A 17,353-nucleotide genomic window follows, 5' to 3' on the forward strand; every position below is an offset into this window, starting at 1 on the left:
ACCGGCCGCCCCGGGCGGGCGGTGCGCGGTGACGTGGCCGTGACGCGACTGAAAGTGACGCGCGGGGCGGCGGCGGTGCCGGTGTGTGCGCGGCGGTGTCTGCTGCTCCTCAGTCACGGCTCCGGCTCGGCCCCCCCGCGCCGCCATGTCCGCGCCCGGCAGCGGCGGCGAGTTCGGGAACCCGCTCAGGAAGTTCAAGCTCGTCTTTCTGGGCGAGCAGAGCGGTGAGCGGCGCGGGGGCGCGCCGGGCGGCTGCGGCCTGGCGCTGGGGGGTGTGGGGGGGGTGAGGAGCCGTCACGGGCCTTCCGCTGCGGCGAGCGGCCGATGAAGGCTCGGAGCGTGTGTGGGGGGCAGAGAGCGGTCGAGGCCCTCAGGGAAGGGGGCTGAGGATCCGCCGGCTGGGGAGCCGTGAGGGTCTGGCAGCGGCGGAGCCGTCAGGCGCGTTTCCCTGCTGAGGGGGGAGGCGGCAGCGAGCCGGCCGGGGCCCACGCGGGAGGCGGCTGCCAGAGGGCGCCCGCCCAAGGGAGAGGCGGCCTCGCGTGGTCCGGCCTCCGGCCTTGCGCCTCCGCCGTGGGGAGGCGAGGGCCTGGCGAGCGCCCGGGGCTCCCGTCTTCACCGCGCTAGCTCCCCGCGGGGCTGGCTGACCGGGGCCGGGCCTTCTCCCGGAGCCGGCCCGCAGTGCGCCCGCAGCGGGGTTTGGCGGGGCCGGGAGGAGTCGTGGCCGTGGGGGGGCTCTTGGGCTGCTGCTGCTCCGCCCCGGGGGTTGTATCTCTGGCCGTGTCCACACCGGCTGCGTGGCCAATACCGGAGGGAGAATAAACGGCCAAACAGCGGTGGTTGTGCGGTGTGGCTGCTGCCTAGAGCTTCGGTTTTTTAATTTTACCTGAAGTTGACTCTCTTTTGTACCCCTGCCTTCATCATACATGGATGAGTTGTGTCATTTTCTTGAAATGGTGGCATTGTTCTCTTTAGATCTTTTATTGCTTCCCCCCTTCTCGGTCCCAGAGCTGTAGGTCTTGGAGGTATTTCCAGGAGTTGTATAGATTCCCATTCCTTACCAAGGTGGGATCAGGGGTATGCCGACAGATATTTGACTGACCCGTTTTTAACCTTCCCTAGTGCTTACAATTTCACAACCTTTATAGGTGGTTTACCCTCTTCTTTTATCCATGGCCTTTGAATTTTTCTTGGCTTCCTCCAGCTTCCTGAGAGAGAATCTGAGCTCTTATCTTTAGTTCCTGTTTCTTGTCAGTTCTGGGCTTTGTCTTTTGATAATATTTGGCAATGCAAATGTAAAGTTTTTAATCAAGCCACCAAAATTTATTTTGTATCTAAAATCTCATTGTGAAGAAAGGATGTAAGTTTTGAATGTTGCTTTTCCATCCAGCCAGAGGCAGCTGAACAGTGTCCAGGGCATCACTGTGTATTGGTTTGATGTTTATGCCTGTAAGTCCTAGACCTGGTGATTACATAAGTAGTAAAATATGAGTAACAAAGCAGATTATTGCTTGCTTAAAGCAAACCAATAGTTCTTTGTCAGATGCATCACAACATACCTAATTTGAGGATCAAGTGATTGTCATGATTTATTTTTGACCTACTGAGATTGATTTGGTTTAACATAGTTCTGTCATTTTGTGAATGACTTTCTTATGTTGTTATTTTGCAGGAGGGGGTGGCTGGGAAATGGCCTTAGATTGGCAGCTTTGTTCTGATTCATTGTCCCAAAGCAGTGGTAGTTTGGGTTTTTTTTTCCCACTGCTGCTTGAAAGTAATTTTTCTCTTCTTTTGTAGTTGGGAAGACCTCTCTGATCACCAGGTTTATGTATGACAGTTTTGACAATACTTACCAGGTATGTGGTAGTGTTTTGAGCGTGGCTTTTTGGTTTTGATTTGTTTGGGTTTTGTTTTGTTTTTGATATATATATATATATATATGTATGTATGTATATGTGTGTGTGTGTGTGTGTGTAAATCTGTCCTCCTGTATTAGTATTTGTGCCTGTGAGAACTGTTAGGGCCAAGCACATTTCCCCCTGAGCTGTCAGTTCAGTATCATTTGTAAGGTTGGAATGTGCCTTGAAATGCAGATGAGACTTCACAATTAAGCTCAAGTGTCTAACATGATGCACAGGAAGTGCAATGTACAGAAAAGAAGCAAGGTTTAGATCCTGTATGTGTGTGAGAAGCCTTGAGGAAAAGGGGGATAAACATCAGTTTATGGGGTGGTGAACAGAGAAGACAAGGGTCAGGATGCCTTATGATGCATATGAGAGTCTCAGGAAACAGGATGAATAAGGTACAAACATGCTTATGATTGTTCTTGGTCTCCGGCATCTTTAGAGGCTTTCCATTTAAGTAGGAATGGTTGAATCCGAAGTGTGTAGATAGATCTGCAAGAAGTCAGCATGGCATATTTTTCTTTATTATTACTACTTTTTTTAACTAAAAGGCTGTAGATGGAGCTGATGAAGTCTTGGCATGGAAAGAGTATGGTAGAGATGAAAAGGTGCAGATGGAAAGCTGAAAATTTGTAAGAGGCCTGAAGATTTCAGGAAGAATTAGTTATGTCAAAAGCAGTTGGCAGTATTTCAAGGAAATACCAAATATCTTTAAAGAAAATAACACTAGGGTGTTATCTTGTAGTTAAGGCCAGAAAATGTTACTGGTTTAGATTTGGGTTATTTTAAGTTGAAAAAGGAAAAGAAGATTGTTTTCTTGGTGACAAGTCATTCACTGGAACTGTCTTTGGAAAGGTGTTCTTGTAGATTTATCTGCTTATTATAGTTGTTACAAACTGTGTCGTGGCTGCTGCTTGCTACAGAAACTGACTGTTGTGGTCTCTTCTAATGTTAAATGGTTCACATTCTGATGAAGACCTTCCAGAACACATTAAATGCTCCCTGTGTTTGTTAGGACCGGAGCTAGTCTGTCTGAAGTACTAAAATCTGTTACATCAGTAACCTGTCTCCTGGTTCCCAGGGTTATGATAGGACATCTGCTTGATTTAAGTGCCTGGGAGCATAGCTAGCTTGGTAAATTACTTTAAATGTCTTTGTACCAGAATTGCTGTGCAGCAATAGAAACGTGACTGGAAGGAGCTGGGAAATGAAGCGTCTGAATGTCACTGGAAAGGAACCACATTCTGAAATGGAAAACCCGAATAAACATTACTTTTAAGCTTTCATCACAGTTGCCCACAATTTATATCTGCAATTTGCTTTACCTTTTGGATATTCCTAGTGAGATAATTCTTACCAGACTGAATTGTGGTAGACCAGAAGAGAAGGTGATCCCAGTTCAGATGTGATCTGTGTTAAGATGCATGAATGTCTGAGGCTAAAATCAAGACTCGGAGGTTCTTATGTGGTTGAGAAGCGTTGGAAGAATGATATGAAATGACAATGGTGCAGGTATTCAGATTGCTGTGTTGTTATCAGCTGCATTGAAGGCAAATGACTTCAGCAGCTTAATTCTAAGTTGGTGAACATTTCTGAGAGTTTGCGTAGACAGCTCTGATTTGCAGATGCTGGAAGGAAGCTTACAGTTCCTAATGCTTTTCTTCTTTCCAGGCAACCATTGGAATTGATTTCCTGTCAAAAACAATGTATCTGGAAGACCGCACGGTAAGTGAGGCATCTCTGTGAGAACATGGCAACTGCAGTCCTGGGAGCAGTGGTTACTGTGTACTGTTACTGTTCCACTGGCCGTTCCTCCAACAGCTGCTAAAATCCCACAGCAGCCTTCAGAGGCACAGCCTTTGTCACTGATCAGCTTTCCTTGTTTCTAATATTTGTTCATATCTGATACCTCTAGAATGAAGTAAAAATCTTTCATGCAAAACTGGGGCAAGCTAATGTCCATATCCTGAGGAATGGACTGTCTGTTATATGTACTTTAAGCGTAGTTTGCCTCTAGAATTGGCAGCTCTGCCTCTGGGTTTGTCAGTATAATTGGGTATGAGCAGAGCCGAGGCAGTTACAGGTCTGGAAGTCTTTCATGATTACCAGCAGTGGTGTCGTTTCTTCTTGTAGGAAGGCTCCTTTTGTAATACAGTTCTAATGTACTGTTAATAAAACAATTTTGGATTTAGCTTGCATGAGATTCTTCTTTGCATAAAGAGATCCCTCACATCCCTTTCCTGTCTTTCAGTATTTGTCTTTTCATTAATTCGTGTTTTGCTGGTACTTGCCTTTTTTGCTAGTTTTACTACTGGCTAAGAAGTGTGATGCTGTTGCGGGAAGGAAGGGACCAGTGGTGCAGTAGAAGTCGTTTGTGTTGCTTTGGGTCTGTTGCTTCTGAGGAAGTCTCAGCCCAGTGTGTGTGGTGAGTTTCCCAAGTGCTTCTCTGCCATCTTGCCAGTGATTCACTGTTAGGAAGGACCTTGGCTTAATCTCCGGGAGAAACTGCTTGGATAACATTCTTCAATGGTACTGGCAGTAGCAGAAGAAAAAGATCCTGGAAATGCTGCTTGACACCTGTGAAAGCAACTTGGAATGCCTGTATTCTGTTTTCAGCAGTGTAGTCTTGATTTCTTGTGGCTGTGTAGGTCAGGATGTCATTCACCTGCTGGCCTGCTATCCAAAAAATACCATATTCATTGGGCATACTGCTAGTTTCTTGATTATGTAAGTGGTCCACAGCTTGTAAAGCCTGTATAAACAAAGGAGAGGTGTTGAATGAAGATAAAAGGAGGGACAAATACAAGCACACAAGCTGAGAAGATTCAGATGTTGAAATAAATTCTCAGCTATGGCTATTGCTGTATTCTGCAATAGGCTTTGACTGCTGGGCTCGAAATGAAGAATGCTGAGCCTCTAACTGCAGTGTGTGCTTTGGCGTACTCGATATGTGCTTACACCAAATAATATATCCTGAAGATACACCTGTGCTAGGTCATTCAGCTCTAACAGTGGCCTGTGTAGCATGTACTAGCCAGAAGAAGGGGAAATATACTGGAGTTTGGTTCTTCAAAACTGCCTCCGGCAGCCTCCCACAAGGGCGGCTCTAAGTGTGCTGTTTCCAGCACATGGCCAGTGCAGTGGAACCTGTGGCATTAAGTGAACTGAGGCCACGAGACACCCTGTCCGCAGTCCTGGCTGTCAGGCTGCCACTCCCATGTTACAGCTGCAACCTCATTCTTAAAAGACCTGGTATTTCCTTTTCTGTGACTCAGTATCTTCCCAGGCTTGTTGAATTTCAGCACAAGATAAGCCAGTGTTTGCTCTTCTGGCTTATACCCCACTAATTTATATCACCACATCAGGTTCTCCAGTAAGCTAATCGGTATCTGGGTGATGTCCTTATGGTTGGAAGTGACCACATCTAGCTAGCTGTAGGCTGCAGTCTGCTTGTGTGGCCAGTATAGCCAGAGCTCTAGCATGGCAGGATGCACTGAGGTATGTATGCTTATTTCCCCCGTTAACAGATGGTGTGAGAAGGTACTTTTTTAGGGATGTCTTGGGTTTGTGATTAAATGGAAGAATGTGTTTGCATATGTGAGTTATTAATGGATCTGTGGAGGGAGGGAGATTTCTCAGACGTGCTGGGCTGAGGCTGCTGTGAGAATGTGGATAGAAGTGTCGTTGGCTCTTTTCACATTTCTGTTCCATTTTGACTTTTCTTTCGTTGCATTGTTTTGCCTTTTTTTTAATTTTAATTTTTATTTCACTTGAGGTTTGGTTTTTGTTTTCCATTTTCCTGCTCTTCTCCCTTTCCTCTTCCCCTACGCTTTTCCATTTCCCAGATCAGGCTGCAGCTGTGGGATACAGCCGGGCAGGAGAGGTTCCGCAGCCTCATTGCCAGCTACATCCGTGACTCTGCTGTGGCTGTCATTGTCTTTGACATTACAAGTAGGTATTGAGCTGGAGTGACTGCAGGGACTTTGCTTTTTACATGTACCTTTTATGTTTGGAAGTGATGGTGTTATCTGAAAAGAGCTAAGATAGGCCATTGGCCCCAGGACTGTAAGTGTTTCATGGGCTGAGGGAACGTAGCTAAGCATCTTCCCCCACAACCAATGGTAACTCCATCCCATAATCCAGAAACTGGGGAACTGGAGGTATGTGATTTCTCATATGTCTGTGCTGATGGTAATGTCAGGCAATTGGTAGCCTTTGAAAAGCTTTCTTGTTTTTCTGGTCTGTGTGGGGGACTTGAGGGTGTTGTTTTGGCTTGGAGTTTTGGTTTGGGGGTTTGGTTTTGGGTTTGTATGTTTGTTATTGTTGTTTGTTTTTAAAAAAAGCCCTCAGAATGAGTGTTTTCCTTTCTGGATAACTAGAGGGGTAATACAGGTAACAACTTCAGATGCCAAAGCAAAGGAACACTGTCAGAGTAGGTAAAATAGTACAACAATCATTTAAATAAAAGCTAAGTTGCAGCTTAGGAGGATTCAAGATCCCCAGTTCATTGAAGAAGAGAGCTGGTGACTCATGCGAGTTCTTGTTCTCTCACAACAGAACTCTTGAAAGAGATGTAACTACCATAATTTCTAAAGAACAAATGAGCTTAGAAGGGAAATACTGTGTAAATCTTGGCATGAATGTTTTAATATGAGATATGAAGATATGAATACAGTTATTTCATTATAACTTCTTGTAACTGATTCCACTTTATCTGGCTTTTTCCCTTAAGCTACAGTATCAGCAGAATTATTTAGACAGGATTTACACCTTTGAACCAGCACCATGTGGATAAAGTCTAAGTAAAGAACATAGTGCAGATGAAACCCTCTGGCCCACCTTTATTCCATCACAAATTCTAGGTTATCATGGGGCTTTATGGACCAGGGATTTGTTTCCCTTTGATTAACTGAAGTGCTTTACAAGTAATAGACTTCTGTTAGGATTTATGTTGCATACTGAGGGCAGATAATTACATTGTCTTTCTCTGGGTCCTGTAGCTTAAGTAGTTAACTCTGGCAGGATTCCTGGTTTCATGCAAACTAATGTAAAACTAAAGTGATCTGTTTGGGGTGTGCTGAGATGTGCATGTGATGGCTGATGCTGGGAACTCACCAAGGTGAGGCACTGTGGCAGGCTTCAGAGCTTGGCATCTTTTCTCCCCACTGTTGTGACAGGTATTGTTTATCCAGGCAGGTGGAAGAATCCTGCCAGTCATAAACAGCTTCCAGATGTCAAAAACCAATCAAGTGCTATCTGGTCTCGTCATAGTTTGGTAATGGTCTGATCTTTTCAGATAATTTCATTTTTTTTCTTGTTACTGCTCTTTGTTCTGTTCTTAGTGACTTGAGAGGCTTTTGATTTTCTTGTGTTACTGAAGGAACATGCTCATGTACTTCTGATTGCATGGTGATGGTAAGCATTATAGTGCAATTAGGAAAGCACAGTTTCCTTTACCACTCTGAAAGAGCTATATGTTTGCATTGTCTTTAGTGTTAACTGTGTTTGGGAACCTCAAACAGCCTCCTGTAAGTTATTGCTGGTCATAGTAGTGTAAAATAGGGACAGTCCCATAGGACATACTTAAGTACAAGCCAAGATACTCTTAACTAATGGAGAAAAACTGCTACCTAGCATGTGGGGAGCTGAGAAGAAAAAAAGAAACATCATTTCAAGTTGCTCAACAGCTTAAAAGTAAATACACTACTGGCCTGTGGAGAGATCCATGAGGAAAGCCCATACTGCATCTCAGCCCCTTTTCTGAACAAAGCTACCTAGTTTCTAAGATAGGCTGGGTTAATTCTTGTTGGTCGAGGACCTTTTATCTTTCCAGGCTGGTGGGGTCATTGGCACACTGTTGTGTTTGAGTGGGTTTCCTTCCCCTCCAAAATGGGTGTATGTAAACTTTGACTTCTAGAAATGAGAAGCCACAGAAACACTGCAGCTTTCTCAGGTCACCTCAGGCATGCCTGCATGGTACCTGCATAGCTGAAGGCCTCAAATAGTGTTACCCTTCACTACAGGAAGATTACCAGGGCCGGTTCTTGCCCAGCTCTGTGGTACTTCCTCTAGCTGCCTTTTTGAAGGCAGTTGAAGGTTGGAGTACTTAAGTCGCCACCTTGGTAAACTTTCTGGCTGAATAGTCTAGTGTAGCAGCAATGTCTTAGGGACTATGTGGAAGCTTGTTGTAAAGTCCAGAAGCAAGAGCCAGAAGCTGTCATTATCAGTCTGATCTTCCAGCACAAGGGTAGTATTGTCCAGACTCCAATACTTGGAGTTTGTCACCCTGAGTTGCTTGGGGTACTAAAGAACCTTGACCTTTGCTACTGTGATCAAGGCTACCTTCAAAATGAAGCATGAGCTGATTGCTTTAACTATAAGCCCTAATCTTCCTTAAGCCCCAGGGCATTGGATCTACATACAGAATCACAGAATCCCAAGGGTTGGAAGGGACCTCAAAAGATCATCTAGTCCATAAGATGTTGTTTTGAATTTGCTGGTAGCAAGACACTTTGCAGATGTTACTCTGTCCAGCTTCTATTTTTCTTCTAAACAAAGCAATTATCAGTCCGTCTGAGACTGTGTTCCCCCGTGTAGCCGGTCTCCTGCAAGCTGCCTTATTAGCTGCTGTTCTGTGCTACTCAGCTGCTCTCCCTCACTGCTGAACAAGTGGCTTTGTGAGCACATCTGACCAATTTGTGTCTTTGAGATGGGAACCGGTGTCTGCCCTCCCATGAAACTCCTGCCTGTTGAGAATGCCAACAGCAGTCTTGTTTTCTGGCAGTGTAGCACTGGTTATAGAGCTAGCTGCATGGGGTAATGACTTGGAAGGAAATGGTATCACTCCTAGTTGTGAAAAGCTTTTGTTTAGCATTCACTGTGGTAGTTGGGCATGTTTTGACCATTGCCCTTTCAAATAGGCAGGTACCAGACCTTAGAGCTATTGCATACGGTAGATCAGTTTGTGCTTGGGAACAGCTCTTGAGAACAAACTGTACCTCTCATAGCATTTGTGCTTGTTTCTGACTCTTGTGCTTATCTGAAAGGGAGAACCTGATGCCCTCTGTGTCACATCAAGCCTACGGTGTATAACATTTTATCTGCCGGAACTTAAGTTACTGATTGCCCTAATCTTGCGTGAAAATCCGATTGCCATCTTCTGAATTCTTGATACTGGAGAATGGGTGGCGGTTTACCACATGGTGTATGGGCTGAGGGAATTGCATGTCTGTTGTGGGAATTGCCTCAAAAAGTCTTGACGCTCTAGCCTAGGAGTCCTTGGAGGCCCCATGCTTAACCTTGGGTAAACCAGGAAGACCAGCTCTGTATGACTTATTAGCTACTTCTGTCAGTAATGAGGTGGTAGACTTAACCTCTTTGGGAATAGCACAACATCTGGACAATCAAAGGAGGTAATTAAAGCAAATTATCTACACACAGAGTCAGAAAAGCCAACTTCTGTGATGTTTGGATATTTGGGGCAAGATTACAAGGTCAGCCTTCAGCTTCTCACATGGAGCTGCATACAGTTAATTCCAGAAATGGCCTTTTCTCTAAAGGACAGTTTCCTCCTTTCTCTTCTCTCTTGCTGTCTTTCTCTTTCTCTGTGCTCTCTCTGGCCTGGTACCAGCAGGTTCGGCTGCAGCTTTGGGACACGGCAGGCCAGGAGCGTTTCCGCAGTCTCATTCCCAGCTACATCCGTGACTCTACTATTGCTGTGGTAGTCTATGACATTACAAGTGAGTGATGCTTTGGTGTCTCATTATTTGAAATGCTACATGTTAGCAGAACTAATAAGTTACAACCAGAAGTTCTGCAAAAAGATGATTAACATTAGAAATGTTCCCCCCCTTTCTCCCCAGCCCTGTTTTTCAGTCTGAGCAGAAAATAATTTATGGGTCATTTCTATGTGGTGTGGGGAGATTTGGAGAAGCACATAAGTACAGGCATAGCATTCTCCCTCTCTGAAAAGCAATTTTATCCTCAGCACTGCCTTTTATTTCTTCCCTACAGACTTGAATTCTTTCCAGCAAACCTCCAAGTGGATTGATGACGTTAGGACAGAGAGAGGGAGCGATGTCATCATCATGTTGGTGGGGAACAAAACTGACCTGGCAGACAAGAGGTAATGGAGCCTTGCTGCCCTGACCAGTAAAAGCGAAGAAGTATCCAACTAGTCTGTCTTCTAAACAATTGCTGATTTAAGCAAAGCTTAAAAAGCTTGTCATGAAATTGAGATATCTGGCTTCAGCATATGCAAAGTTACTTCCTTTTGCTATTCTACAAATAGTTCTGGTTAAAACAAACCAACCTGAAAAAAAAAAATCCTTGAAGTATCTTTATACCATGTTTCTCAATAGTGTATTTTGTCTGATTTCTCTTTCCATGCTGAGATAAAGCCAGAAAGGTGTCTTGAAAAAGCAAGTAAATACACCTTTTTTCAATGGTCCTATTTACATGACTCTGTGTGCAGCTGTAAGTTTACAGGACAGCCTCTTCTGCTACAAGAGGCAGCATGAACTTTACAGTATCGGTATGAAAGGTTTCCCTTTGATTATAAATTTCATGTCATACCTAACAGAAACTGTTGTGGTGGATGTGTGAGGAAACTAAATTAGCAAAAGCAGATTTCCCCAGGAGACATAAAAAGTTAATTAGACTCTTAAAATCACATGGACTGAATGTTTTGGGACACATTGGACATAGTAAAGCATTTGGCTTTTAAAATTCAGTCCTACAACACCACTTCAAGCAATGTAATCAGTGTAATGGCTTCTTAGAAGTCTGTGTTTCTATTTCAAATTCTTCTCTTGATTGTTGATTTGGTAAAAATTTTGCTTAATGTTTTTGGAGATTTTCATTCTGAAGACATCAAAAAGAGTGTAGATAAGGAAAGGTTTTTATTTGAATGATTAGTGTCAGTAGTAATTGGCAAAGGGAAGATGGAGTAAGCTGTGCAGTTCCTTACAGTCCTAGTGCTTTAAACTGAAACATCTTTGTGTACACGGGCACTCTGAAATGTGGGCTTCATATGTCACAAGACATGGGAAGTATTGAAATGGTGGGGAAACTTTATCTGATGCAAAAGAAAGCATCTCAAAAAGGTAGGACTGGGGAAGAGCTGGGTCTCTCAGCAAAGTGAGCTCTTATAAATCAAACCCTTATCCTTTGGCTTTTCATGAGACATTTCTGATCAAAAGCTAGCAGCTTGAAAAGCCTTACAGGTGGAACATTAATGTTTTCTCAGACCAACCTTGCACTATTATCTGAACTGCCTGTTTGTTTCCTCTGTTTCTTGGGTTGATGTACCCGATAGGGACATAAAAATGACTGTTTCATTCATTGATGCTGCCGTGTTTTAAATTCTAACCCTTGTTTTGTTCACTCCTGCAGTGTACGTATATTGCTTCAGAATGTATTGTGATGTGTTTTTTTCCCTTGTGGTTTTGGCGTTGTCCAAATGCTCATGTGAGACAATACCCAGCATCCCTGGCTGCACAGACTGGAGATGTGTTTTGTCCTTTGTCCCTGCACAATTCATGCTGTTAGTTTTCAGTTTGCAATGCCTAGCAGGAAAAGTATAGCCAATTCTAATAGCAGCAAGGGGTTTGAGTCAGTGAGGAAAAGGATAAACTTAGGCTCTGACTGGCCACTGTGTATGGGCTTTGTACCAGTTGTTCTTACAGAAATGGGTTCTGTGTCCTCCATGCAGACCACCTCAGTCTTGACAATTATTTGGCTTTTCCCCACTTCAAGTGGGAGGCCGTTCTCAGTGCCTTTCACTTTAGAAGTAGTGGTAAAACTTGGTGCTCAGAGCTTCAGAACTATGATAAAAACGTGTGTAGCTGATTTGGATTGAATTCCAGGTGACAAGACCTCACCTCAGTCTCATCTCTGAAACCAGCGCACAAAAGCGAAAGAGCAAAATCCAGCATGTTCTACTTGAGCCAGTTCTGGGTGTTAACCACTTAGTATCTCTTTTGCCCTCCTGGGAGCATGAAATAACTGCAGCTCCCTAGTTGAATAAGCTGACATTTAGATCTGAGGTTTTCTAATTTCTATCCAAATCCAGATTCATGTGGAACTGGAAAACCAAATGGGATCATTTCAGTCTTGGAGTATTTCCTGGTAGTCCATAAATGAAGCAGTGTGGTCCAGCACTGCCATAAGGATTAAAAATAACAGAATATTGAATCATAGCTACTGTTGGAGTTCATGTAGCACTAGAAATCCTGATTTTAAAAGTTTCATGTAAGTAGCAGTAGTCCTGGTCTAGGCTAGAATTCGGAATTACAGTCTGTGTGCAGGTAGCAGTGAAAGAAGCTGCCTTGGTTTTCTTTTAAAAGGGAGTTAGATTTCTGTGAGGCTGAAATACTGGGCCTTTTAAGGCTGGACAAAGACACAGTGTCAGCCTGAGCCTTGTCACATTTTTTGAAATAGAATAGTGTGTTGGAAGCCATTCATCCTATGGTAAAGTGATGATGTGAGTTAAGTTCTGAGGCCAAAAAGCTGAGCTAAAAATAGCACTGTTCTTATTTGGTGCAGCCTGTTAAATTTTACTTCCCTGTTAATGTTGCTCCAGTTGGCTGGTTTTTTTTTTTCCTGCAGTTTTCTTTTTATCATTTTTGGACTATTTTTCTTTGTTCTGGTTTTTCTTTTCTGTGATTTGTTCTCATTACTGTAGACAGGTTTCTATAGAGGAGGGTGAGAGAAAAGCCCAAGAAGTGAATATGATGTGTATTGAAACCAGTGCTAAAGCAGGATATAATGTGAAACAGGTATGTACAGGGTGTTGATTGGAGATGCAATTGCAGGTGCTTGCTCACTACCAGCAGCCTGGCACTTGCTGCTGCCCTGTACTTGCTGCTAGAGCCTTTCTGAAACCTTTCTGTAACCTCACGGAGCTCCTTTCTATTGGGAAACTGCTTTTTGTATCTGGTGTGGTGTGTGGGGCTTCTTCCTTCCCTTGAGAATGCTGTGAATGAGGCTCAAATCTACTGCACAAACTTCATCCTATGCTGGTCATCTGTTATTAATAGTCATAAGTCCAGGTATTCCCTGGGTAACTGACCTGAGGTTGATTCATTTGTAGCTACAGGACCTAAATACACAGAGGTTCTGAGGTCTCCCTCGGTGCACTGTGCACTCTCTAAGGGTGGTGAAGCAGCCCACTGCTGAAGAGCAGCTCAGTTACAGATATCTCTAACTCTTCTCTGTTCTTTCTGCTTGTTTGCATCTTTTTCCAGGCAAATCACCACAGAAGAAGGTGAACAGAGAGCCAAAGAGCTGAACGTGATGTTTATTGAGACCAGTGCAAAGACTGGATACAATGTGAAACAGGTAGATCAGTGTTCTGTTCTAAAGTCAGGAAATTTGTACTTCACTGCTCTCTATGCATATGCTTCTGCTTGGGGTTCATGCTCCATTGGGTATTTGCTTGTATTGTTCAGTGTCAGCTGAACAATATGAATGAACAATGAACTAAAATGCGTCTTGCTCCTTACCATTAAGCAGGATTTCTTGTATTTCAATTTGCATCCATAGCTTCTTGCTATAAGCTTGTGATCTGATAGTTCCTGAACTAGAAACTAGTTCAGCAATCGTCCTGAAGTGTGACAGAACAGTGGGAGTAAGGCAGCTGTAAGGTGCAGGGGTCTGCAGGGGCAATGAGTGCTGCTGGTTTACTGGGAAACATACCAGTTTGTTGTACATCAACTGATTAGGAGCACCTCGCAATGCTATTAGGAAACTTTGGGTTTGTTTCTTTTGGCTATTCTGGATTGAAGACCAAGGAACCACTCTAGTCTGGTTCTAACTTAGCTGCTTTATTTGCCTGGCAGGTGTTTGCAGTAAGAAAAAAGATGCGAACTGCAGCACCTGGATGGTACCTCAGCAGCTGTGTTTTCCAAATAACACAATTTGGAGGGGTAGATGAGGAATCCCTGCCAAGCTACTGTGAGAAAATAATCATTAGCAGATGATTCCTCTTGTCCTATGTGTAGCACTTCTCACCTAACTGCCTGGTAGTGTGCGTAGTGTGTTAGCTGCTGCATTCGTGTCAGCAGGAGGAGCTCTAAGCATTGACTTGAACAATTACGAAAAACCTTTTTCTGGGTTTCTTTTTTGTGGGGTTTTTGTGGGTTTTTTGGTTTTGGTTTTTATTGGGGGTGGTTGTGATAGCCCTTCCCAGCCCTTAGCACATCCTTCATAGCTCAAACCAGTTCACTTGAGCCAGCTGTTCTGCTCAGAAATGGCTGGTTCACAGCAGGAGTGAACTGAAAAGATGGGCTGTAAAACCTCAGGTATTCCATAGACTTTTTAAACCTTTGGTCTGTTTTGAGATAGGTCATCAGAAGTCCTGAGCTGGGCTGTGTGACATTGCTGTGTGCAAAAGCAGTTGAGGCTGGAAATGGCGAATGATATTCTTGCTTAGAGCAGGAGGGAATTGTTCTGCACATCCCTGCAAGAACTGCTACCGATTAATTTTATATTCTGTCCAAGCACAAATGGATAAAATAAAACTGTTTTGTAGGAATTGAATAACTGCTTTAATAAAGCCTTTATTTACTAAATTTCTTAGGTAAAATTCTTGTGCCATTTGTCACTCATTGCTTTGCTTGCTAAAGTACCCACTTAACAACTTTGTACAACTCTGACTCCAAGACCTGCTGCAGAGCAGTGTGTTTTAAGGTGAATTTTTATTTCTGCCAAGCCTTCAACTTTCCTATTACCACTTTTCAGCTTTTCCGTCGTGTGGCTGCTGCCTTACCTGGGATGGACAGCACACCAGAGAAGAGCAAAGAAGACAGTATCCTTGCTTTCTCAGCAGTAACTTATCCTGTTCTGGTAGAATTTTTCAATTATCATTTGATAGGTTGGGCTTAACTGACTTTTTGGCACATTGTGGGGATGAACCTTACTGGAGTTTTGCAGAGATGTGGCTGGAACAGCCACTGTAGTGTGGTGCTTACCTGTGGTCGTAAATTGAGGATACTGATTGTCTGTGTATAAACATACATAGCTATTTATAATGGCAAGCACAAGTTTTGCTTTCTCCACTTAAACTTAGGATAGAAATTTGCATGGATTTAAAATACCATACTTTTTTTACACAGGGCTGTCTTGTGTGCAGACCTGCCTGAGTCAGCTCTAAGTAGACTTATACCCAGACTGTATATCAAGAGATATACAGTCTGGGTTTTGCAGTTAATCCTGTAGGCAGGATATGCTCTGCTAAACCCCCTGCCCCTATCAAGAAGGGCAACCTAACAGGCTTTTCAGATACTGATACCTTTCTCTGTTCTTTATTTCTTGTTTTGCCTTGAACCGGGTGTTTTCCTTCACTTGTCTCCTGCAGTGATTGATATCAAACTAGAGAAACCTCCTGAGCAGCCAGTAACGGAGAGTGGGTGCTCCTGCTAACAGGCCCGTTCTGTAGCAGCACATTCCCCAACCGGCCAGTCTCACTGAAGAACATCACTGCTCATTGGCAACCCTACTCTGTGGGCTGAAAAACCAATCTACTAAAGCGAGCGAACTCCCTGTTTACTGGTGGGGAGCAGCCCCGGCCGCCCCTCTTACTGCATGGTATGAGCCCTGAGTGCAGAATGAGTGTCCTGTCTTTTCTTTTATTTTCTTTTATGTTGTTGCACTTTGGCACTGTGGTGCCCTTTACAGTCTCTCTCTTCCTCTCCTCCTCCCCCTCTTTTCCACCTCGAGCCTCTCTGCTCAGATACATCTTGTGAATGCAATTGGAAAACCCACCAAGTTAGGGAAGACAAAAATAAAGCTTGGGGGTAGGCTTTCCACCTTCCTCACTGCCTTGCATCCTTGGCCACTCCAGCCCTGTCTTTATCCTGCATCCCCACTTCCCCTGTTGAAAGGCTGCTCCTTTTAAACCGGTCAGTTTGACTTGGCCTTGCCTTTTTTGGACAATACAGGTTATCTGTTTCTAGGCTTTTGCTTCCTGCAGGGCACACACAGTATTAGCTCCTCAGTTTCTCCTTTCTGTGGATGATCTTGGCTAACTCTTGCTCATGACTTCTGAGTTTTGCCCCTCGTGTCACACACAGCACTGGAGAACCCCAAACTCTGATAGCTTTGGCCTTGTTGCTTCCATTTGTGTAGCAGAGACATCCCACAGACCACTCTGCTCAGTTGGATTATCTTCCCATCCAGAGGACGTTGGCGCTTGGTGAGTGTTGGCTGTCAGATGTGGGGAAGGAAGAGGGTATAGAGGCTTCACAGCATGAGGCTGGGTGGAGAAGAGACCCTCAGGGTGGTTTGTAGAGACCTGGGTCCTGTCTGTCTACAGCAAAAGTGAGCAGTTACCTGAAATCCATCACTACAGGGGTAATACCTACCATAGGAGCCATGGATGCTGCTCAGGCTCCTTTTCTGGCTTCTGTTTTCTTGTTCCTTGTAACATAGGATGGCAGATTCTTCACGTGGAGCAAGGAGAGCTGCAGCAGACTGAAGGCTGGTGGGGGCTGTTGTATTCTCATGCCTAGGTTGGTGCTTGAAGTCATACACATAGCTGCTTTGCCCTTTTTAGTAGGCTTCTGGGAATAGGGCTAGTAGCCACTTCACTTTTGGGGTAGTTCTAAGCTGCAACATTGCCAAAGCTGAGATGAGCAGTGGCAGGGATCTACTGTCAGACCCAGGTAGAGGAGTGAAGGATTGTATGCTGCTGAGGTGAATTGTGGTCTCACTTTTTGACCTTGGAGGCTGGGAAATACATCCTCTGACCCCTGCCCCTGGTTCCTAATTCTGTTAATAGAGCCCTGGGGTTTTTTTAACCATCTGTCCTAACCACAAGCCAATAGGTCTGTTGAAAGAGAGAATAAAACAGTTGGCTGGTGGAAAGCCATCCGCTGTTCTTTTCATCACCTCACCTAGCCTATGTCATGTTGACAGGGAGGATGCTAGTGGGCAGGAGAGCAACAGACCATGGTGTGATGGGTGGGGACAACAGTATTTGGTGGTGGTGACACTCCCCCAGAAGATGTCCCGCAGTCACTGACACAGCGTGCGCACTTTGAAGCCTGCGGGCCCTCAAGGGAGGGGAAGGGGCAGCCTTAGCTGGGACCTGGCTTAGTGTCCCCTCACTGCAGGTGATGAACCTGTTGTTCCCCTGTCCCTTCGACTCTGGGTGAGCTGGCCTGCAGGAGGAAGCTGGGTTGTGGTTTCCCTTTTCACTCTGGAGTGTCCCCCCTGCCCTTTCCCCTGGTCTGGGAAGCTCAATCCCCTCCTCTGTACATACCCCTGTTGTGTGGGAATTGCTGATGTTTGTTGGTGTGTCCGTGTCTGCTGTAGAACAGGTTTTGCTGTCCCCTTCTCACAGGCAGGTGTGCACTGCCCTGCTGTTGTGTTGTTCAGTCACGGACCTGGGGGGAGGGAGGGAGGAGACCCTAAGTAATGGGGGGGGGGGGTTGGGGGGGGTGTAATTAGTG

The 17,353-nt window shown here is 44.6% G+C and overlaps 1 protein-coding gene across 5 annotated transcripts; it reads left to right on the forward strand.

Moving 5' to 3' along the window:
- The first annotated feature begins 66 nt into the window (after positions 1–66).
- On the forward strand, positions 67–17,316 carry LOC136019591 (ras-related protein Rab-6A-like). Of its 5 annotated transcripts, none has more exons than XM_065689925.1 (9): positions 135–224; positions 1,795–1,853; positions 3,573–3,626; positions 5,747–5,852; positions 9,532–9,640; positions 9,915–10,026; positions 13,148–13,241; positions 14,643–14,709; positions 15,259–17,316. In XM_065689925.1, exons 2-9 carry the CDS (start codon positions 1,828–1,830, stop codon positions 15,321–15,323), a joined length of 633 nt encoding a protein of 210 aa, XP_065545997.1. In that variant the 5' UTR covers positions 135–224; positions 1,795–1,827; the 3' UTR covers positions 15,324–17,316. The 5 variants fall into 5 exon arrangements, 4 of the variants coding, with proteins under 4 accessions (XP_065546000.1, XP_065545996.1, XP_065545997.1 ...); XM_065689927.1 differs by having other exon boundaries at positions 9,535–9,640; XR_010614966.1 differs by lacking the exons at positions 5,747–5,852; positions 15,259–17,316 and adding an exon at positions 12,586–12,679 and having other exon boundaries at positions 67–224; positions 9,535–9,640.
- The last annotated feature ends 37 nt before the right edge of the window (positions 17,317–17,353 follow it).

The sequence above is a fragment of the Lathamus discolor genome, chromosome 9 (assembly GCF_037157495.1).
Source record: "Lathamus discolor isolate bLatDis1 chromosome 9, bLatDis1.hap1, whole genome shotgun sequence".
In the NCBI taxonomy this organism is placed as follows: Eukaryota; Metazoa; Chordata; class Aves; order Psittaciformes; family Psittacidae; genus Lathamus; species Lathamus discolor.